At 43.3% G+C, this 24461-nt stretch overlaps 1 protein-coding gene across 1 annotated transcript; it reads left to right on the top strand.

The window, feature by feature from the left end:
- Nucleotides 1-3179: 3179 nt before the first annotated feature.
- CNR1 (cannabinoid receptor 1) lies at nt 3180-12326 on the top strand. Its single transcript, XM_009281943.2, is given in 5 exon segments — nt 3180-3226; nt 5387-5479; nt 5923-5979; nt 11076-11475; nt 11478-12326. Coding segments are annotated over 5 exon segments (1446 nt in total).
- The last annotated feature ends 12135 nt before the right edge of the window (nt 12327-24461 follow it).

Genomic DNA, 24461 nt, shown 5'->3' on the forward strand with positions numbered 1-24461 from the left:
CGTGTGGATGAGCCGGTGGGCGCCTTTGATCCTGGCCGTTGTTCTTTGGTGAATTGTGTTAGCTCAGTTGCATAAAGGACCCCATTAAGGGCTTTCATGCTCTGCTGAAGGTATGGCAGGTCTTAGCCAATGCAAGCCTTTCTTTTCCTTTCTCTGTTCACAGGTTTCTGATTGGGCAACAGAAGTTTAGAAATGAAATAACTTGGGTTTTTTAGTCATTTCTGGCTTTCAGCCTTTAATGTGGCCATCCCAAAGTGCTTGCAGACTGTCATCCCTCTGGGATTTTTGGTGCTGAAAGTGTTACACACTAGGGAGGGAGAGCTGGGATGGCTTTCATTTCTATTGAGCAGAGGTAGGTGAGGAGATTAAGAGGCAAGGCAGAACCCAAACCCATATATTCACTTAGTGTTGCCCAATAATTTTACAAATACATTGCCGTTCCTGGTTCTGCAGGTCCCATGCACCGTCTTCCACTCATCTAGTTTCTCTACTTCTGCACATTTTAAGAGATATTACTGTAACTTCTCCAATGCAAACTTTGTGACCTCTCTCTAGTCGTGCAGTCGGCTATCTAGGCATCCGCAGAATTCATTTTTCTGATTGGTCTTCATTTCTTTGCAGATGTCTATATTGGCTTTATCTGAGTCTCCTCCTGAAAGAGTAAATTATTTTAGATAACGTTTCTCTGCAATTTCCCAAATAGTTTAGGCTATGTAAAATGATGAATGTTCTACAAAACCACTCATCAACCATTTAAGTGAGGATTTGGAGATTTTTCTCTTCTCTAGCAGCAAATTCACACAGTCTGCTGCTGATTTAAAATATGTACTGCGGGCGACCCTAACACTGGGATTTGGCCAAGTTCAAAGCAGCTGTGCAGATGGACACAGAAGACAGAAGGCAGAGGGAAATAGACCCTTTTAATCATAACAAGGCTGCTCTTGTTTTCCTATCTATAGTAGAAATGCATGCCAGCCCCTTGTACTTAAAAGCAAGCTTGCAAATGTGCCAGAATAGACAGCAACAGCATTTGTTATTAATGCAAAGTTAAAAATGTGACAACCTGTATTCTCAGTACTGCTCTTTACGTCTCCATTTCTAGACTGATGCTGTACTGCTGCAAAAAGTGCACATCCGATCGCTGTCGGTGGGATAAGAATTTCCCCCCCAGAACTCAGGCTCTTTGAAAGTGCGTGGCTTTGTTAATGAGAGCTGAAACCAGCCACGACCTGTCCTTTTGAAATGGTTATAATGACTTATAAATCAATTTCTCGTTAGAAAGAACTTTTTTTTTCCCCTTTTTCCCGAAGGTGCCATTGTTGCCCATGAAAAATGATTGGGTTTGCAACATAAGGTTGGAGCACATTTTATTCTGCCGTTTGTGCCTCATGCAGGGGGATTATGGTGATGCACACACCAAGCTCGGTTCTGCCTCTTTTCAATAGGAACATCCTTTTTTGATCAAGCTACCAATATCCAAATGACAGATAAAATAGGTATTTCACTACTGTGTGTGTTAATATAATGTCACTCATTATACTTTGGCTGGACTGTTGGTGAAACTGGATGTTTTATATGTTTCAGATGTTGGCTTGTTTGTGTAGATCAGGTCTAGATGGCATCAAACTGTACCTCATCCTGTGTTAACCTGTTTTATGGCAGTTGTATATTCTTCTTAAGAAAGGCGTGTTTACTCACTGCAAAGTACTGAGCAGGAGCAGTTCCATGGGGAATACTGTCAATTCCCTTTCAGCCCTCGCTGGAGACATTTTCGTATTTCTGCATTTTAGGAACCCTTTCAAAGTTTGTGCTTAGGGGCTTGAGGGGGTCCCACCTTCCCGTTGTGGTGAATATGTGAAACGTGCTCTTAGAAATCATTGTTTTTAGCCAATTCTGCCTCTGCTTAAAACAATACAATACTAGACTCCAGACTATGCGTATGCCTGGAAAATTAGGTGGAATACGTTTGGAGTGTGTATATAGTTACCTCTCTATATATATACACATGCAAAATAATTTTTATAGGATCTCAGTGATAGATGTACTCATTTTAGATTCTTGCTTTTCCCCAGGAAGGCTGTGTATTCAAAAGATACTTAGGAATTCAAAAAGATACTTAGCACTCATCTTGCCTATATTTTTTGTACCTACACTTTTAGCTTGTCTGCTTGTCTTCTGGCTCCGGGAATTTGAGTTTACGCATGACAAACACTACCGCAGCGTTTGTGAGACTTTGCATAGTTGTTCCTGTAGGCATGTGTATGTCTATCTGTAAGCTTATGCATAGAAATATACACACGTGCACACACACACACAAAAATAAAAAGTCGTAACTCATCCCTCAGTATCTTTTAACTATTTTTCCAAACCTGATGTAATACTGGTTGGAGTCTCTCTGCAATATGTTGTTCTGGCTACTTGGATATCAGATACTACTGTAATTCTTTCTCACTTCTCCTCTTCTCTCCCTCTCTCGTTCTTTTAAAAGAGAAAAGCATCTGCATATTTCAAAGACATGCACCATTGCCAAGCAATCTGGTGTAGTGGCTTAATATGCTGGCAAATAATTTCACAAGTTGTTTGTGTGTGTGAAGGCAGTATATTTGAATATCATTATATTCTGAATGTAGCTATGAAGAGAGTTATCTGAGCTTATTTAAATTTTATGAAAGGCCAGACAGCTCCAGAAATGAAAGAATGTTTTACATTTTTTAATTGGAGTGCATATATTTGTCCTTTGCTAATGCTGATAGTGTGGGACATCGCATTTACCGAAAGCCTTTCTGTCCTAGCTTCTGAGCACTGCCAATACTTGGTGGCCTAATAACAATTTTCGGGAGAAGCAGACTCCTGAGGACGGAGGTGGAAGGGATGTTGCTTTGCAATGCGTTGCTGACCCTCTGTGCACTAACTTTCTGTCATCGCCTGTAAGCCCCTCTTCACTTTTCCCATTTTGGTGCGTTTATCCACTGTATGGGTCACTCAGTGGCTCCATTTGTGCTCTCCGTCTTCCCTTCCACCTCTGGACAGTCGCATCCTGTACTTCATTTTCCTTAAGCAGTTTGATTTTTATTGATGTCCCTGGCCAGATTTGCTCAGCTGATCTCTCCTGAGTGTCCCCAGCTCGGTCCCATGTGTCAGTGTGTACAGCGCTGTCCTTTTCTGTGACCTTAGCGAGGATGGCTTCTCAGAGCCCTTTGCGTCTTCCTTCGCCGTTTGAATACAGGTCAGAAATGGACTTTCAAAAGCGCAAGTCATTGCCTGCAGAGCAGTGGGTCTGTTCTTTCTTTACGGTGAGATCTGAAAATCCCACTAGCTATATCCTTCGGTTTACAGAGGTGTCTGAAGTTTGCGTAGCTCGGAAGAGGAGGGAGGTTTTATCTTGTGAGTTTTCTCCTTCACCTGATCTGCTTTCCCCAAGCCGATCACAAAGACAATTCTTCTCTTTCCCTAAAATCTGCATCCCCTGCCTCCCAGGGGCTCCTTCCACTTGGGTCTTTCTCTCTTAGTTTTCCCTGGTTTGCTCCCGTCTCACCTGGAGACGTCCTATTCCCTGTATGAGGACAGTAGTTACCTCTCCTCTCTCCTCCCAATCCCCTTCACACCAATCACTTAACCCGCATTACCTTTGCTCTCAGCACCTCCTTGCTATCTCACAGTCTTTGATTAAAACTTGCTAGGTCCACAGTTTGTTGTGGGGGGAGGAGGAGGCAGACATGCACTCTGTGCAGTTTATGAGGGTTCTCCCTAGAGCCTGATGGTTTTGCTGCCTTTCTCTCTCTAATCCTTACTCTTTTAATAAAGTTCACTAATATTTTCTGCTGCAACAAATTCTTGACTTTTTTTGTTCTGCTCAGGCCGTTTGGACGCTGTTTTCTTGGAGTGGTTATCTCTTCCCTTCCCCCAATAAATGTGTTTTTCCCCCAGTTTCATCCTCTAAACGTTACATTCTTCTGGGGACCTTTAGCATTCAGCATCCAGTAGAGCCTCAGTCTTTTACGTCCTGTTCTGCTCTTTCAAATTACTTCTCTCCCTTCAGATACACGTTGTGTGAGCCTCAGTCTTTTACGTCCTGCTCTGCTCTTTCAAATGACTTCTCTCCCTTCAGATACACGTTGTGTGCTAAGCTTCTAGGTACTTCCAGGAGACTGAGTGTTCAGCCCCCATCTCTTTTGCACCTGGCTGGGCTTCTCTGTCTCCATTTAACATTTATGTCAATTCTGCTCAGCAGTAATAAGCGCCTGTACCTTTTGGCATTAGAGAACGGCTAGAAAAGGGGCTGGAAATGAAGCAATTTCTGTTGGAATATTGAAATCCAAGATAAACCCTTTTGTGAAAAAGAAAAAGTGTGCGAGTTCAAAATTGACCAGTTTAATGAGTTCTCTTCCATTTTCTTTAAAATGTAAATACCATAACATTGTATCAAACTTTTCGTATTACCTGTTCATTCTGCTTTACTGGGAAATGGGTCCCTAAACTGGAGCTGATTTTAAGCAAATACCAGCTCACTCTTGCTTCACCGTTTCCCTCTCATCTGAGCCTTTCATACTTCAGCAAGCCTCTTCATCCTCTCCCAAAACTATGTCTTTAAATGAAATTAAGATGTATAAAGTAAACTGTGAAAGATGTTAAAATCCCACGTTCATACCGTCTTTTTTGTTGTTTTAAGAAAGCCACCTCCGCCTTCCCTCCTTTCTCCCAAAAGCCAGGCAGACCAGGTAGCTGTAATTTCCCATTAATGTGACTCTGACGGTCCCCTTGCTGGTTTGTGCCTTCAGTACTTGTGTCTTGTCTCCAGCCTGGTAGGAAATGTGTGTGTAGGGGCTTGTATTTCGCAAGCTGAGGGATTTCAAGTGAACTCGGGAGCTTTGGAGGTTTTTCACAGGCAGATGGGGCAACTGTCCCTGCTCTGGCTGGGTGGGATGTGGGAGACACATCCTCGGTTCCCTTAATTCAGAGAAAGGGCTTCAAGCTAAGCCTCTCACCTGCCAGGTGTGCACCCTGGTGCTTTTATTTCCTGATGTTTAGCTCTTGATCCAACGTGGAACAACTCGAGCAGTTTAGAGATGGGCAGCAGAATGGAGGGGTTGCCAGCACGCTCACCTGGCTCGCAGGAGAGCAAAGTCCCGGTCCTTCGCCTGCACCAAACGGAGCAGGACTTCAACCTCGCTTTTGAACCTCTCTGATCTTAGACACACGCGTATGCCCTGGCTGTTTGAGAGAGAAGACACAGCCTCTTCTTCTCTGTGCCTGCAAGTCACCTGTGCTAAAACTGGTACACACATCTCACCAACAAAACTTTGGAGAGAAGAAATGATGTTATTTCTTTTACAAACATTGTTGGTCGCTGATTAACGCTCTGTTTTCCTCATTGTTTTTTGTTCAGATTATCAGCTGATGGATGCTGGGTGGTGTCACGTAGGGGCAGTTTGCCCCCAAATTAGAACAATCCAGCCCCTATCCTGCTAGTGTGCAAACGGTATGTTAATTAACATAAATGACCATGTAGCTGTGGTTTCTTGCTAATTGAGGTTCAACTTGGCAAAGATATCATCATGTTACATAAGAACAAAATTTGGTTCAGTACTTGCATGCCCTAGTTTACCCCACAGCTGATAGTGCCTTGCTGTAACCAGAAGATAGCATCCCTCATTTGCTCCTCTCCTAGTGTCTGTGCTCCTTCACGATCCCTCACACAGAGAGAATTCACTGAAGTGAATGCAAGTTTTCCTGAATTAGGAGTGACAGTGTGTTTGCCATTTATAGCCTAAGAGTAGCACAGTGTTGGAGATGGAGTAGTAAAACAGTAAATAGGATAGGGGTAACATTGCTTTCACATTCTTGTCAACATGTTTTTTTTCTTGCTTGGTGTTACTGAGTCTTAGAGTGCCATTTCTCAGACTGCGCATTTCTTTCTCCAAGGCTTAGAAACCTTGTTCTGTCCTCGAAGCAGTATTGTTCATCGCCATATGGGATAAAGTAATTATTAGCCATATAAATTTTCGTTTTATAGGACAGTTCTAATTCCTGGAGGCCAACAGTTACTATGGTAGATCTCATTCCTCTCACACCTTTTCAGCTGACTACACACGAGTATAAATTACTGCTGTTTCTCCTTCAGTAGTACTTTGTGGACCCAGTTTGGTAGGAGTCCCAGTGTACTGGGCGCTGTGCAAACTTGCTGGAAGATAAAGCCCCCTGAAGGACTTACAAGCCTTACAACATGTAGGCGAGGAGAATGCATTTACATATTTTGTGCATTCAAAAACTATGTTTCGATTATACCTGCTTATCCTTTAGCCTGTTCTTAATTAGCTCTGGGTATCATAGAAGAAATGTATAGACATGGAGATCAAAATATTTTCTAAAATAGAAGCTAGAAAGGTTTGATTGTGGATTTCCCTTTCTAGTTTTGATTCCTTTTCTTGCCACGTCAACATTTTTGCAGATATCAGTAGCATCATTGTATTGCTCATAATTACTTTCCGAGTAAGAACGCAAATATTCACTGTTTCTATTCAGGCTATTAAAATTGCTCTATCAATCATCCTGGTTTGAAAATTATAATAAATTCAGCCCTTTTTTTAGACAATGATAAAAACTTTCCAGCCCTCCCTCTCCCCCAGAACAGCAGGAGAAGGTAGGTAATAGCATTTTAATGAAGTCACGTTCTTGTTCCCTGAGTGAACTGGTCCTGTGGACCGACGAGAAGTCCAGGGGAGGTGTAATTCTCCCTGTTGTCCGAGATGAGTTACCAGCCTTTTATGTATTATATATTTTATATTTTACTTAAGGGGTCTTTATATTCTGATAGCATCCAAGCTTCTTTTAAGGCTGTATGTAACCACACAGTGGAGGGCAGTAGTAAGACTTGCCCCCTCAACTCTTCACTAATTCTTTTCGCTTTGAGGGCAAAGCCTTACAAAGTTGTGTCTTCAACCTTCAGCTGACGTTTAACACCCTATGGGTATTTGAACCCCGGTAAAGCAGGCTGGAAAAAAAGGGCTAGAGGAAGTTAAATCCAGGTCTCTGCAGACAGCTAAGCGGTGTGTTTGTAAGAGCCACTCCATCTAGTGGCAGTCACTTTGCGCAGCTGGTCTGGCAGTGCCCATCAACAGCTGACGGCTGATGGGAGAAAAGTCTAAAATGGTGTTCAGCTATGGGTTTTCTGGGTTTGGTCTCCAAGATAAAAGATACTTGAAATTTTCATCTATTGTGTAATCCTTATCCGTAATCATAATTCATTACTTACTGTGAATTGCTGCATGCAGTCATGGAAATACACCGAAAATTTTGAGTGCCGGCATCAGCACGGGCTCTTCCTCATCTTTAATCAATGTTTCAGTTCTTTTTAAAGCCGTTTTAAAATGAGTGACGTAGTAGAGCTCATTTATGGAATGAGCTGAGAGCTTTGGAGACTCAGAGGCTCTGTTGGAAGACAGGCTTTTGGCAAGGCAGGGAGGCTCTCCCTCGGCAGGGCAAGGGGGCTCTCCCTCACTGCCACCCTGCCGGTGAGGGGACCTCGCTGCAGCACACAGCCGTCACCCCAGCCCCGTCCAGAGAGGAGGGGTCTGTGCAGGGGACCCTTGTCCACTAGGGAGGCTGTGAGAAGGCTCCCAGAGTATTTCGTGTAGAGATGTTAATGGGTCTCGGGCAATATGGGTTTGGGTTGTGTTGAAGCCAGCTGCAAAGAGCAGCGTGGCCACGTGGAGTGCAGTGTCCCGTTCTTGTGGGCAGTACCTCCTCGCAACTCCAGGTTTGGACAGAAGAGCTCAGAGCCAAAATTGGTGTGACACTGGCACGTCCACCTAACCAAACAAAAAGACCAGGAACCAGACCACCGCTCCCACCATCAGCTTTTCAGTCTCTGTCAAATCGTACAACACCTCAGACTGTGACCTGGCCTCTCCTGATAACCTCAGTGCCAAAGGTCCAGTCTTGTTTTCACTAGGCAGCCGTGGAAAATCTCACTGATCGCTTCAGCGCGTTTCAGTATTGTAGCTTATAGCAGGGCAAGCTAGTATCTAAATTAAAATAAACAAAATTCCAGTAAAGTGCAATTCCAGATCAGGCGAATGGCTGTTTTACTGCAACTTTAATAAAAATCAACTGCTACTTGAATAGGTGCATGCACACACACTGCTAGAAATTTCCAATTATGATATTCCCAGCAGCAAACAAAAACAAAATTAATGTCAGCTGCATCCCCCAAAGCCTAAACTACACCACTAATGAACTCCCAAGTACTCTCAAAGAAAACTCTCTTTGCAGAGACAATAAGGTGGAAATTACTGTAATAATCTCAATGTAAAAATACAGAAGGAAAAAAAATCATTGAAATGCAGAGTAAGACTTGCCTCTCCTGATCCCATTAACTACGTTGCTAGCATAGCATATGCATGCATAGTGATACTGTCACATAACTCACTGCCACCTTCAAAAGAGCACGCAGGAATTCGTGTTCTTTCATTTGTATTTCAGACAAAGGTAGGGGTTGCACGGTGGCTTGCACCTTATTCTGAGGAAGTCTGTACTTAACATGACTCCAGCAGGGACCAGCTACCTCATAACAATTTGTTTGTCTGTCTAGTAGAAGTGCTCAGTTGCATACAATTTTTGAAGCTTTATTCAAACATAATCTTCTCGACATGGGGCTCTGGCTTTAATCATTAAAATGGTTGTCTTTTTTCTGTCAGAAATAAGCTGGAGTAACAGAGATACTACAGCCATCTTTACATGTTTATAGAACTACTTGATTTATTTAGTATTTTTTGGGTAGTTTTCAAATGAATAACACATTCTTCACTTCTGGTTTTAAACTGGTGTTACAATGCCAAGTTTCAAGTTGCCAGACTTCACCCAAAGCAAATTTGTCAGTTGTCAGCAGGGTCACCTTTGCAACATGTAACATCTGCAAATTCTACTAGGAACAGCTGTAAAGCACCTTCTGGATGAAAAGTATGTTACGTATTAGATTATTGCTGTTCATTTTTAATGTGTGCTTCAGTGACATTTCCCTCCCTTACTGCGCAAACCCTCAACAGTAAATTCCTTAATATGGTCTGTCTGTCTAATAATTATGTTGTTATTTGCTGAGCAACGATGTCTGCAAAAGCTGACAGAGCAAGTGCCTGTGTTGTGTGTTAGACTATCCTGGTAAGGGTTGTTTATACTCATCCTTGTTTGCAGCACTGGAATTGCAGTGTCTTCTGGAGGTCTAGGTTCCTCTATTTCCTGTAACACTCAATGTCCAGGCCTGCTGAATCAAATGGAAAACTTCAATGAACTATGGAAAAAGTCTTGAGTGTTCAGGTGCCATTTGTAGGTGCAGTATAAATATCTCATCAGCCAAATGATCTCTGCTTCTTTTGGAAACGCTCATGAATTCTTCTGGTTTTAGGTATTGGTATTGTTGTAGAGATGAATCGTTTTCTTCTTTCTTTTAGTTTTCATGGGAAAACTGAGCTGTGGTACCTACTGTGCAAGACTCCTCTTTAGGAGTTGAAGTGATCAGTACTCCAGGTTTTGGCAGATAATCTCTCGTGGCCTTTCTGTCCGTTTGTTGTCAGTTGTGTAAAGCGAACAGGTTAAGTCAGTACAAGCCTATATATGGCATCTGGGATTTCTTGGGTGTCACAAACAATTTCCTCCATTCTAAAAGCATGAAAAAGCTTGGTTTTGCTCCTGTTGCTGATGTAATCATCGAGACGTCCCATAGCAGATGCAGAATAGCTGTAGCACACCGAAGCAATGATTCTGGCTCTTATTTACATTCAGACCACTCTCAGCCACTCTGGCGGTGGAAGGGGGCCCTAAAGCAGATGTTCAATGCATATTCAAGGCATGTTATATGGGCAAAGGAGCACAGCATAATAAGAGCTGTAAGACCTGTCTTACATGTTGATGCATGTAAGATGCTCAGATGCTGATGAGGGTGCTCTCCCAAGGGTACCCTGACTGGGAGTTACACCCTGCAGTTACTCACCATCCACGAGCAAAGGGTGGGCATGATGGGACTCAGAGACCACTGGCTGCCTGGGGACCTTCTGCTGGGCTCCTCATTTCTGAGGGGACAGAATGTTTTTGAGGGTGTCCCCAACAGGACGAGTTACATTTCCATGCTTCTCGCAGGAGCAGTGGCTCCTGGTCTCTTTTGCGTGGAGTTTTGGCCAGAGCTGCACTCTGACCCAAGCTTGGTGCCATGTTTTTCTAGGCAAGCGTGAACTGCTCTGATTGGGGCTTCTGATCCACGCAGAATGGATCACTGATGCACTCAGTGACTTAGCAGCGCTGGTCACTTTTCCTGAAACTGTGGACAGGACTGAGTAACAACCTACCTCCCCCACAGAGTCTTTGGACTTTGGTAATCCCAGTTGCCTTGGTATGCTTAGCAGAAGGAAGGAGTAGAGTAAGGAAGCTATATCCAGATCCCTGTATTTGTAGATGAAACACCTTGCTAATAAATTTGCAATAACAAATTCAGGATGTTAGTAGACCTCAGATTGCTGTAACAGGGTAATGTGAATACACAGGCATACTGGGTGAACTGTGAAGGTTAGAGTGCATGGCTCTTTCCCCGTTCCCTCTCTGTTGTCAGGTTTTCAAAACCCTCAGTGCCTTTTCAAAGAAAATCAATGAAGGTGATGATTCAGTTTAATGCTGCTCCTGCAGTGGCACGTGGTATTATCTAAACGAAGCAAGCCCAAGGAATATTGGTCTGCAAAGTGCTTTGCAATCAGAAGCCAAGTTCAGATCTAGAGAAAAATATCTTTCTGGTGGAGCGGCTCAGAATGTTTTGATGAGAAATGAAAATTACTTTCCTGTGGAATACTCAATTCCCTGCCCCTCCAGTTTTCACGTCACTTCTTAGTGTAATTCAGTTTCAGTGAAATCCAGGTGATTTCTTTCTGAGTGCTTGACTCACCCTGATTCCTGCAGGTGGCAAAGGCTAGACCTGCACTGAATACAAGAGAAAGGTCGATTTTGTTTGACACAGTTCAGCTAAGTTGTTTGTGGAGTTTGTCTCCAATGAGAGAGAGAATCACTTAATGAAGTCTGATCTTTTCCCCTTCTAGGATTTCCTCCGATGCATTTTTCCCTCACCCAAGTCTCTCTGAAACCAACAAGACTGGGGTTATGAAGTCAATCCTAGATGGCCTCGCAGACACAACTTTCCGAACAATCACAACAGATCTCCTTTACGTTGGCTCCAACGATATCCAGTACGAAGACATGAAAGGCGACATGGCATCCAAGCTGGGATACTACCCCCAGAAGTTTCCTCTCTCTTCCTTCAGAGGTGATCCTTTCCAAGAAAAAATGACTGCGGGAGATGATCCCCTGTTAAGCATTATTCCCTCAGATCAGGTCAACATCACAGAGTTTTACAACAAGTCCCTGTCCACGTTTAAGGATAATGAGGAGAACATACAGTGTGGGGAGAACTTCATGGATATGGAGTGCTTCATGATCCTGACTTGTTCAAACTGGGTGGAGTTACAGCCTCCTTCACCGCCTCCGTAGGTAGCCTTTTCCTCACGGCAATAGACCGGTACATATCTATACACAGGCCACTAGCTTACAAAAGGATTGTTACCCGACCAAAGGCTGTCGTAGCGTTTTGTGTGATGTGGACCATCGCTATAGTAATAGCCGTTCTTCCTCTGCTCGGCTGGAACTGCAAAAAGCTCAACTCTGTTTGTTCGGACATATTCCCTCTCATCGACGAGACGTACCTGATGTTCTGGATCGGGGTCACCAGTGTCCTCTTGCTGTTCATTGTCTATGCCTACATGTACATACTGTGGAAGGCTCACAGCCACGCTGTTCGCATGATTCAGCGGGGCACGCAGAAAAGCATAATCATTCAGTCTACGGAGGATGGTAAGGTACAGATCACTAGGCCTGATCAAACTCGTATGGACATCAGGTTAGCCAAAACCTTGGTCCTTATCCTAGTCGTTTTAATCATATGCTGGGGCCCTCTCCTCGCCATCATGGTATACGATGTCTTTGGGAAAATGAACAAGCTCATCAAGACAGTCTTTGCCTTCTGTAGCATGCTCTGTTTGCTGAATTCAACAGTGAATCCCATCATCTACGCTCTGAGGAGCAAGGACTTGCGACACGCCTTCCGCAGCATGTTCCCCACCTGCGAAGGAACCGCGCAGCCCCTCGATAACAGCATGGAGTCTGACTGCCAGCACAAACACGCCAACAACGCGGGGAACGTGCACAGGGCTGCCGAGAGCTGCATTAAGAGCACAGTTAAGATTGCCAAAGTTACCATGTCTGTCTCCACAGACACGACTGCTGAAGCGTTGTAAGTCAGAGACTTCTCAGCGTTGTGAGAAAAGGAGTCAGTTTAAAAAAAAAAAAAAATTCAACAACAGAGAAAACCAAACCCGTGGCTTAACGTGTTTGTACCCTCCTGTAATACTTTTTTGGTTTGTCGTTGTAAGCTGAGCGATGATTGTGTTACGAGCATTACCATCAGCCAGTTCTTCAGGCTTTACAATTAGGGATTCGAGCTAAATTTTCAAAAGTTTTTTTCTCAAAAAGTGTTTACTGAATAATAGTAAGTTTCCTGAAAGAGCACAGAGAAAATAGCAACGGTTCCTTTTGGGAGTGTGAAGAAAAATTGTGAAACCTAATTGAAAACTAATGCATCCTAAACCAATACCATCAAATAAGAAAAAAAGCCTTGTAATCATGCTGTTCATTTCAATGTGCAGTGTATTTCATGTCTGTAAGTAATAGGAGTTTTCGATTTTTTTCCAAAAGCGGCAGTGCTGAGTTTTAGAGGTTTTGTAAAACGTGTCGTGTCCCGTGAATTGTATGCTGTTTTATTATGTGTTATTGATATTTGTCTGATTAAACAAAGTGATAAGGTAGACTTCCGTGGAAATAACGTGAAACGTGATATGTAAACCCCACTGAAAACACATACTGTATTTGAAGAATTCCTATGAGCTATTTTGGAAATTTTACACTTCTAGTGGTATTCTGTGGACTTAGAGGAGAGGCTTTGTGTTCTTCTACTAAAATTATTTCCCCACTACCTTTTACTTTCACATGCATACGAGAGTAACAGCAACAAAGGAATAGAGGAGGAATGTAAGAGAGGAATGCACTGGTTCAGACTTTTAAATACCACTGCGTTTATACAGAAGGACGTTTATGGTTGTACAGACGATCGCCCTGCTCTTGGGCGTTGCATGAATACGAACACTGAAAGGCGAAGGTCGCAGATATTGGCTCCTTTAACGGGCTACTGGTTTTAAGCCACGCGCTGGTGCTGGACCACTGAAGACAGCATGTGTCAGACTCAATGTGCGATGTTATCACTGTGCATTTGATGTATACTTGAAGTGTGTCGCATTCCTGTATCCCAGGTTTAAGCAGATTCAGAGCCTGAGATGCCAAACTCCCATCTTCACTAAAAGAGGAGGAAATATTGTCAGACTTAGACATTTTCTTATTGTGTGAGCGTGTATATAAATAAATATCTATGTGTGTGTACGTGTGTGTGTGTGTAAGTATACTAATCGGTGTGAGTCATGGTAGCATAACTAAGATAGGTCACTATGACCAAATGTAAACTGTATTTCTTGTTGCACGCTTTGCACACGAATTCTGTTTCTAAAATTGAGTTCTTCCAACTGATTACTGATGAAAGTACCATATTAAGAACATCCCGATCCACTCTGAGAGGTGTATCCATGTGCTAGAGAAAGCAACCTTTCAATTGTACTTGAGAATGAGGGGAAACAAGAGGCAGAGCATGGCATGAGCCCGCACTGACAACTGCAGTGGCTGTCGATGGTGTTCCTGAAAACTAAGAAAGCCAGAAATAAATGATAATTTGTTTTAAGACCGTCAGTATTTAAATCTGATTGCTTGCAATGAGGAGAGTCTCACTGTGAAATCAGGATACAGATGACAAGGTTTGACACCATCAGCTTCGAGGAAGGTGAAGTTATTGAAGGAAAATGGCACCTCTGTTCCCTGGTGGGATTGTTTCTGCGGCCTGGGACTTTCACAAGGAGCATGTTACCAGCTAGTCTTTGAGGCATGGATATTCTGTAATTCCGTTCTGAATCAGAAGGTACGGGGTCCTCTTCTCTGCTGCCTTGCTTTTTTGGACCGTTTCCTCACCCTTCTGGCTGATTTCTGCCAAAATAGCTGCAAAGGCAGCTTAGCCCGTTAGCTCCCTGACGCTTGCCGCAGGAGGGGTGACTCCCTCCGTGGCACTGGGTGAGTGGAGCCAAATCCATGCTGCCCTGCCGCCCGTCCTCGGGGTTATGTAGGGAAAGAACAGGGCGGCAGCCCTGGGGTCTCTGGCTGCCATGGTGTCCCCATGGTGTTTCTGATACCTCGGTGCAGGCCAGAGCAGCCGGTAGCACAAACGGCCCAGCTGATTTCAGCCAGTGGCTCTGCGGGGGCGTAAGTGGCTCCAAGTTCAGGCTTGGTGAGGGGTGGCACGTTTTAAAGAGCTCATCAGGCGAGGTGCTGAGCAGCGGCTGGAAGACACAGGGGTACTTTCCTCCTCCACCCCTCTCCTGCAGCTTACTTGGGTGGTAGGACAGGGCACCATGCTCTCAAGGGGGCCACGGCAGTCGGCCGAAACCGGCGGATTGCAGAGGATTCCTGGAGGACATGCAAGTCCTCCTTCTGAAAGATCTTTCTCATCTCTAGGTGTAGCCCATCCTAAAGCAGTCCTCTTGGAGGAGGCGGGGGGAAAGCCCATTTGAAATATAAAGGTATTTTAAGAGCCATTTTTGAAACTGTCTTCTTGTGAATTAAATGCAAACTTCGTGGACTTTCATTGTGCATTCAAGTTCTAAATTTTACATGATAAATCATGGGACAATGGGGCTGTCTTGGCACTTAACTTGGTGCTTACTGATATAATAAGAAATAGCATCCTGTGAAACGTTACCGTCTATCATCACTATCTTCGTTTGCATAATGAGTTTTTCTAAAGCTCTGGGAACTGTGTCGGTTCACTTAGAACCATTTATTAAAGAGGTGGCAACAATTTCCCTACACGTTGCGCACTAAGTAGAACTACTCTTTCATTAGAAAAATCTGCTGCCGTTCCAAGATAAGCTGTACTTAAACTTCAGCTTTAGGTATTCCTAATTTGCAGTTGCCTACCTTCACTTAGCGATAGCACAGCCAAACGATACTGTGTTCCACGGCCACCCACACCGTCATCAACAACCAACGATAGTTGCAGTTACATATACGTACCAACTCCAAGTGTCGCGTATCTACCGAGAAAGCCATCTATGTCACATGCGTGCAGAGTTAGATTCTCAACAGTCTAATTGTATATTTGTATAATATAATCTCCTTGATGCTGTGCAATCACTATCCACATCTTCTTGCACTGGCCTTTTGATGAAAATTTTAGTGTGTCTATTGTGAGATAGGCAGCGCATTTTACCTGCTGTTATTGGGCTGAATGTATGTAAATAAGTGAAAAATAAAAAAAGTCATCTGTACAAGCAGTGGCCTAAAAAGTCTGTAATTGTAGACTAGGACAATTGTTGAAGTTGCTGTGACATCTCAAATACTACCTTTGAATACACTTGTTTACAGGGTCTCTTGGGATGCTGTTTCATAGCGAAAGGAAAATCTTTCCTTGTGATAATACGAGGTAAAGAAATTGGATTACCTGAGCTTTTTATTTTCAGTGTTTCAAAGTGAAGAACATAACTCTTTATTGTCTGTAAATCTAACATTATTACTTCCTCTTAGAAGAATATTGTATCATTAGATGTTTGTTTGAGCTGGTAACATCCTTGCAACTGCTGCAATATTTTTCATTAGCAACCTGTATAATAGTTTGTACACAAGTACTGTTCAGATTGTCATGAAAAGTAGCTTTGACCATTTATCTACCAGTAGCAGAATAGTATTTCTGTAAGATTTCCAGTGTATTCCTACCATATCATATTTTATTTCTATAATGTAATTAAACTGTTATTTATTCAAGGAGAAAAAGTATTCCTCTACTTTTTTTGTTTTCCAAATTTTGAGATAACTGAGGAAGCCACGTGATGATGCTGCCTCATCCCACAATCTGGTGCTCTACGTTTTGTTTATAAGTTTGTCTGTCAGATTCTGAAACAACTGCTTAAACAACTTGACAACAGGTTGTCAAGCTTTGTGGGTTTTAATTGTACGTTGATATGTTTGAAGGAGGAGGTAGATTATATATTTTATATTTGTGTATTCAGTACTATGGAGATGAGAGAAATGACATAGTTAAAACTGAATCTCCTGTTTCATTATGTAGGTAATTTCCCCTTTCCTCTGTATTAGCCAAAATGCAATAAATCTCTTTTGCCTTCCTCAGATGTATATGTTTGCACAGAGATGTCACATTAAGACAAACCCATATACTTCAGAAAAATGAAACACAGAAGAGCAGAAGAAAGGAATACAAACTAAAATAGTGCTGCCAACAACGATGACGACCTAAACTAGTTATTGGTGGTTGTAAATGTGTTGTGGTTTAACCTCAGTCGGCAACTGAGGTTAATCAAAGACGTGAGAGAAACAAAAAGTTAGTTTAGTTTTGGCCAATGCTAGTGGGGACAGAGTTGGGGGGGGGAGGGGGGGGGGGATGGAGGTCCAACCGGGATGCAAAAAAGCTGTGCAGGGAGAGCAAGCTCAGCCATGCCACTGCCTACGGGGCACACTAAAGTGCCCCACCGCTGCTCATCCGCAACTGAAATGAAGGGTTGAAAAAACACTTATAATCTCTTTGTGGTCCCACATGCCTGATCCAAAGCCCACTAAATGCTGTAGGAAGGTCCCTGCCCATTTCAAAGGACCAGTTTTTCATATGACTTAACCTCAGACTCATGTTACTTGGGCAATTTTCCTTCTCCACATTTGTGGTTTGAAAACAGCGGAGGTCCTTAGGGGATGAAGTGAGCATGTCCTGGGGCCTTGGATCATGGTTGTGCCACAGCATTTGTATTTTTAAAAATTAGGTCACTGATGAATTGAGAAAGTCTTGGCAAAAAAAGCGCAGCTAGAAATGAGAGATTAGCTCTTAATCTTTAGCTGCATACCACATTTAAATGAAGAAGTCTGAATATTTCTGCTGAAAGCTGTCACTTCCAAAGCAGCCAGGAGACAATTCCCACTGTATTCGCATGTTCACTAGAAAATACGGGCTATACTGCCACAAACCGACAGTTCCTTTTGATGGTAAAACACCTGAGTCTATTCTAAACAACAGGAAATAATGACAACTTTCCAAGCAACTGCTTTCCCACACTATACCAGCTCAGGAAGTGTGCGGGCAAATATACTGTCATCGTTTCAGCCTTTCACATTAACATCCATTATTATTTCCGCTCTTCTGACAGTTGTTTTAAGAAGTCACAATATCATCATGCACGCACATCATCAATAAAACATCTGCATTTTGTTGATTTTTTTTAAAAAGTATGTTTTGTCTTCAGTGAAAGTCCAGCTTTGGCTGGATTTAAAAATTAAATCATAATATATGGGAACAGATTATAAAAGAAGAGAAAAAAAATCATTTTGCCTGTGTTTAAGAAAGCGTAGGGTGGGGGGTGTTATTTGACAGTTTAGAATACATGTCTTCCTCCATTCTGCCTTTGTCCATTGGTCTTTTTAGGTAATGAATATAAAGAATATCAACAGAGTTTTCTTTAAATAGCAGCACAACATATGAGGCTCATGACTGCCTACAACAGGGCTCCTTAATACGAATGGCCATCTAATACTAATCTTTAAAATTCAGTTAACAGAAAGATTGATAATAAGCCCAAGGTAATCTTAATGACTAGGTATGACATGCCCTGGTATTGCTTTCCAATAAATCATCTTTGGTATTCAGAGCAGCAGTCAGTTTAATGTTAAAGCATATTAAGGTATGGAATCCTGTCTCAATAAAGTCACTAAGAATTTTTCATTGAGTTCAGCAGAAATGATCTCTTACCCTAGATTTTCAAACTGTAAGTTTACATTTGGAAAGTGCAATTTTATATTCCATTGTATTTGCATTGTCACTGACATTAAAACAAAGATGAGACAAAATAAATAACAGCCTTTTATTGAGTTCAGCAGAAATGATCTCTTACCCTAGATTTTCAAACTGTAAGTTTACATTTGGAAAGTGCAATTTTATATTCCATTGTATTTGCATTGTCACTGACATTAAAACAAAGATGAGACAAAATAAATAACAGCCTCTATATTCATTGGGGGTTTTTTTTTTACCTCCAAGATAATCTATTTTGAATTCTGGTGGGTCAATGCAGAATCATAAAGTCTGGCAGAAGTTCAATGGACTTGTCATGGGAGTGAAGCAATTTATTTATCCGTATGTGTGCAGATGGGGTAGAGAACATCATGAACAAAACTGCTCTCACAGTAATGCTGACAAAGTCGCTTCCTGACCACTTGCACTGATGCGGTTTTGATGCTGCTTTATCTCCCTCTCTCCGTATATATGCATATATGTGTGTGCATGGTGAAAACAGGCTACCGACATATTCAAAAATCTTTCCCCAAAATAAAGAAGTCTCCCTACATGTAATAATAATAATAATAATAATAATAATAATAATAATAATGTGAAACAACTTCACAGCCACTGATTTCACAAAGGGGAAACCTCTTCTGCCATTTATAGCCATAACTGGATGGATCAAGCCCTGCCATTGCTATTTTTTTTCCCCATGGATCTTACTGAAAGTTCCTCCAGGGCTCAGCACCACAGGGATATCCCACTTTCCACCGAGCTGAATAGAAGGAGAAAGGAAGGGAGCTGGAAATGCCCCAGTTCTTATTTGTGGCAAGCTGTTCCCAGAGCTACTGTGTGTGTAATGCTGCGAGGATCTCTCGGGACTCCCCCACGGTGTCCCTGTCCTCCAAGGCAGGGCTTGGTCGTTGCTGTAACCTGGCTGAGAGCAAAAACCTCATCAAGAGGGGTGAAGAATAACCATCTCTGGTTGAAACTCTAAAAAGAAAGGATAATAATGCAGAGGTGGGGACCTGCTATGTGTCATTTCTTAGTTAAGGAACAAGGATTAGGGGTATCATTTTAATAGAGGAACGTGGGGAATTACATAGGCTATGGATCCATCCAGTAAACACTCCTCCCAAACCTTCACAAGGGTAATAATAAATCCTGTAAGGCCTTTCATCAGCAGCCTGGGGAAAAAATATAACCATTGTCTCTGCAATGCTTAACTTGTAACCTAATTCAAAGTCATTTTTAAATTATACACCAACCTGCTACCAATGCAGTCTGAGTAGGCAAAATTAATAACAGGCATGCTCAGCAAATCCAAGGTTTAAAGCTTTAGCTAGAATGTTAATGTCTAAATTGAGTAATACTATCAGTCATGAGAATTACAGTTATCTGCCTCCTTATCTTTTCCTATTTATTTGAGGGGTTTTATTTATTCTTATTATAGCACTAGCAAAACCTGACAGCTCTGGCAGAGGGAGGGACGGTCTCTTCGCATGCGGCCAGTGGTTTGCTGAGCTGCCTGCAGCTGCGGAGCCAGGGTGCCCAGGCACTGCAAAACACTGATCTGGACAAGGAGGTGAAGAGAGAGGATTTGCCACTTCATAGCAAGCCTGGTAGGAGATGAGGAAAGAGCAAAGCCTTCCGGGGTGCAGCTCCTTCCCCATGCATGTCCTACATCCCCTTAGAGCTTGGGAGGTGCTGGGTGGACACTGCTGCAGGGGGAGGAAAGGTTCAGGTTTAAACCCCCCCCAGCTCCCACCTTGGCAGCTGATGATGGGCTCCTTGGCAGGGATATGGCCAAAATTGTTGCACCCAAGGGTTAGTGTCCATGGTGAGGCACTTGAAGAGGGAGCTGGCTTCTTCCTGCCTGTGCTTCATCAGCCGCGAGTGTGGACTGTGCATAGCTTGAACGTCTGCTTTTTTACTCCAAATTGTTCTTTAAGAAAAGCCTCCACTTTCAGCTTTAGTGTTCCTCACTCAGGATCCTGGAGCTGATCAAAATGTGGCTATGGGCAGATGATAAAAAGCCCCATACGTCTACAGTCCTTATAGATGGATTACAGGAAGAGTAGCTTAACAGCAAAATGTCATAAAAGACTCAAAAAAGACCACATTATCCACCTACAAATTGGGCATTTAGCCCAAATAGTTTTCTATGCAAGCGATGTATGCAGGTAAACCATTTAACCTCATTTTCCCTGGGAAAACTGAGGATCTAGTTTAGCTTAGTTAAAAGACTGAGTTGTCTCACTCAACCGCAATGGCAATGCAGGCAGCGGTTGCATCTGGTGCTGGAAAGGACCACTCCTATAGTGACCGACAGCTGACCTCCTAAACAGATATCTAAGCTGAGGCCTTTTGGGTTCTCTCATTCAAGACATTCAGCCCTGATTTGAAGTGAAAGTCTCCATCATTTCATTTCTTTTTAATCCCATTCAAAATACTGCTGGGCCCTGCAGATGCTTTATTTTATTATTGCAGACATGATGAAGCTACTGGCTATCATAAGAAAGGACAGAGGGGGCCTTCAAACTCAGTGCCACTCTATTCTTATGCTTTTGCTCTTTGCCCTTTCTTGCTGATTACACAAGGTTTTTAAATAGTTGTTTGGGATCTAATCTTAGCTGCTGTGTCAGCTGGCCCCTGCTGAGGCATCAATCCTTCTGCTGAATATGAAAGTGTAGACTGAAGTCTCAAAAAGGAACAGGGCACTTGCCTTCTAGAGAGCAGAGTGTGGAGGTGGGAATGAATAGGAAAGTGTTTCTTGTAGGAAAGTGAACAATGGCAAAGCATGAGAACATGGGCTGATGTACATTTTCTGTGGTCTTTTGCCCTCTGGCAGTTTCTTCCTTCTCCTCTCTGCGCTGCCTCCTCCACAGTGTCAACACAAGCACTTGCATGGCTGCCTGATAAGTCAGATCCAGCTGAACTGATCCAGTTAAAAAATAACATTATTTTTTTTCTTTTTTGGGCATGTTATGCCTGCCAGATCATTTCCAGACTGCATGACCTGGGTTTCAGAGCTGGGAACTGGCGCAGGATTTGTCACACGGGCAACTCAACAGCTCCATCAAATTAGGTTCCTGCTGTGCCAAGCATGTAATGGGACTTTCAGGATCTTGTTGTTCATTATCAGAACAGTCTAAAAGTGTTCTGCATTTCCAAACAGGAGCGCTGAGGGAAACTTGAGTTTCAGCGCCCATTGAAGCACCAAAACTGCAGGGGCTGCATCTGTGTCCTTCAAAGGCAAAGTCCTCACCAAACCTAAGAAAACTCTCCCCATTCTCAGTGCTGGTGACTTTGCTGGCATGAATACACTTCTTTTTTTTTCAACAACAAAAGTAACCATTGCGCTGGAAAATTCCCTTTGTCTTTTCCTTCTCTTGAAAGATACCTGTTGAGTCTTTGGAAATGCCCGTGCTCGGGTGGATGGGCAGAACATGCAAGTCATCCCTCCAGCTACCAGCCACATGGCCAACTTGCTGCGGACACACGTTGCTCTGGGCATGCCACGGTGAACGCCTCTCCGCACCACTACACAAAGTCCCAGGGCAGGCAGGGTGAGCTTGGTGCTGCAGTGGCTCTCATATTGCAGTGTGAGCACCCCTTGGCGCAGGTGCCCATCACTTCTGGGGCAAACTCCTCTCACTGCCTGCCTCATGTTGCCCCTCTCTGTACTGCTGTATCTGTTTCTGTGTTGTGACTACTGGGAATCAAAGTGGTAAGTTACTGGGAATTGAAGCAGTTAGTTTCTCATCACTGCAGAGAGGCACGGAGATGCTTTGCAGAAGGAGCTGCTGACCAATTGGTGGGCAATCATGGAAGCAAACTACATCTCATGTGCACCCGCAGCACTCAGGCAGGACAACCACTACTACCTCTTCAGCAGCATGAGCACTCGATGTCTTTTTGCTTCTCAAATTTTATTTGAATCCCTACCAATGACAACATGAGCACTTGGGAAATGTTCACTCTTAGAAAAAACAAGTCAAACTTTGATTTTACAGGCCTGTATTGTTAAAAAAAAGAGACTGTCTAGTTCTGTATCAAAAAAATCAATCTCCTCTAGAGGCTGGATTGGTAAATAAATCAGGAGGAGAAGCTGCTGTAAATCAGAAAAGCTCTACCACATTTGCAAGCAGAGCGATAGAGGCCAGTCATACATCAGTCAGTCACACTGCTGAGCTGCAGATATGTTTACTCCACAAAAGTAATTGCAACCATATCCTTTCACAGGAGGGCAAAGTATCCCACATTTTCCCTGGGGTGCAAAGATGCACATGGGAAGCTGGTAGTCATCATCATCCCTGGCAGCCCAGACTGTACGTCTCCTCACACTAACATACGTGTGTACCTTGTGTACCCTTAAGCCATCCTAACCTAAACTGGGGACCAAACGAGCCAGACATTACCAGTACTGTGTAAGCTCTCTGGCCAAAGAGGAGTAGACTCATATTATTCTCCTTTGCAAGTCACTGAGTTAATGGCCTGTTTTTACATATATTGCTGTTACACCTGGCAACTCATGATAATAGAGGCTTGAGGTATTAGCAACAGCACAAAAAAAATAAACAGCCTTTATCAAACCATTCCTATGAGGGAAAAAGCCAGCATTGCATATGTCAAAGGCTGCATTATTAGAGCGGTCTTTAGTCTGCAGCTAAAAGGCCACACAAGCCTGTACTTCTAACTGCTAACTCAGGTCTCCTCAAGAGACTTGACTGGGATTTAAAGGGTAAGTATTGTGGAATGGTCTGCAGAGGAGAGAGCAGTCCCCTTAATGCTGTCTTTTCAGGACATTATTCTTTCCATTTGTATAGAGACAATTGCTCCAGCTAACCTGCTGTCCTGTACCCTAGGCAACCTGACGAATTAAAACTAACTGCCTAATCCATCAAACAAATGGTTTGCCCTGGCTCCATCAAAAGTAAATAAATAGCTATCCCCCCTCCCTGAAAAATAAAATGTTTCAACATCAAAGAAAGCTTCTTCCCTGCCTCATCTTTCCCTCTCCACATGCCCAAACGTAGGAACTTACAGCATGGTCACAAGGTCTGCAGAAGACCAAGATCTAAGGACTATCCATTAACACAGATATTTTCTCTCAAATACATCCATGAGCTCAGGGATCCAGGGGAGACTTGGGAGTGACACAGCAAACCACATCTCAACCCCTCTGGTGGGGCTCCAAGATAAAAACCAAACCTTGAGGCTGATGGCTTGTCAGCCAGGGGCAGGTCTTGCAGAGCACTCAGCATTGCCTCTTCCTTCCCCGCTGCCTTCAGCAGCCTGCAAACATAATCTTTTTCAGTGTTCCTCACAGTATCTAACTTTGCTTTGAAAGTCTGAATGTATTTACTGCCTTTGTTTTCCTGGCTGGGGATGTGTGCTTGGAGCCTGCTAACGAAGCTCGAAGAGCAGAGTGGAAGCACTTTCTCAATGCTGGCTGGCACAGGTGGAAGGAAACTGCCTGGCACCAGTCACCATCCTTGTATGCATGCTAGAAGACAGCGCCATGAAACACCGCACAGCAAGGACAGGCACAGGGCTGGGGCCATGCATCCCTGCACAGGCAACTCTGCCTGATGCCTTCCCTGTCCTGTACTGCCACGAGCCATAAGCAGATCTAAATCCCACCATATGCCAAATTCAGGCACCCTAAGCCTCATTAATTCAGCATGGATTGGCAGCATCTAATATCTAAAGGCATTTAAAATCTTTAGCAACCACAATTAGCACCTCCATTCTGGAGCATGAAGGTTTATATGCACCTAAATAGGAGCTCTGGGGCGGCACCCTGGTCCTGGTCTGAATAGATGGGCAAGGGATGGCTGCCTCAGTCATCTACCCTTCACCTTAGACTCCAGTCACATCTAACCTCTTGCAGCAGCAGCGCCAGGTTCGGCAGCAGGCACAATGATGGGTATTGCTAGCTGGCCAGGATTTAATTGAACACAGATGGAACTGAGGCAGCCTGAGCCTGATGCAAAGTGCTTCCAGTCCTCACTTCTCCTTGGGGTCCGCAAGCCGCAAAAACAACAGTGCTTCCCAGTTCAGTCATAAAACTTCCTTAAAGCTATTTGTTGTTTGTTTTTTGAAGTGAAGCTTTCGTTATCTAGAAAAGACATTCAGAGACACTCACAGCTACTTATCGCTAATGAAAATAAACATTAGACCTGGACAGGCTAGGTACATCAGTGCACTTGTTCAATAGCTGCTTCTTCCTTGCCCAAGTACCAGACAGGAATGACCACTCAAGAGCCTCTACTCTGGAAGTACCATTATTTGCAGAGAACTTGCCAGTTCTTGGGGAAGCAAAACACAACACAAAAACCCAAAAGAGATTCTCCATGGTGGATCCCCGATGGACCATGCCCAGGAACCCCATCTACCACACCACAGTGTGATTGCTCATCCATCACCCCACGCTTTG

This window comes from Aptenodytes forsteri, unplaced genomic scaffold (assembly GCF_000699145.1).
Source record: "Aptenodytes forsteri isolate BGI_AS27 unplaced genomic scaffold, ASM69914v1 Scaffold20, whole genome shotgun sequence".
Taxonomy (NCBI): domain Eukaryota; kingdom Metazoa; phylum Chordata; class Aves; order Sphenisciformes; family Spheniscidae; genus Aptenodytes; species Aptenodytes forsteri.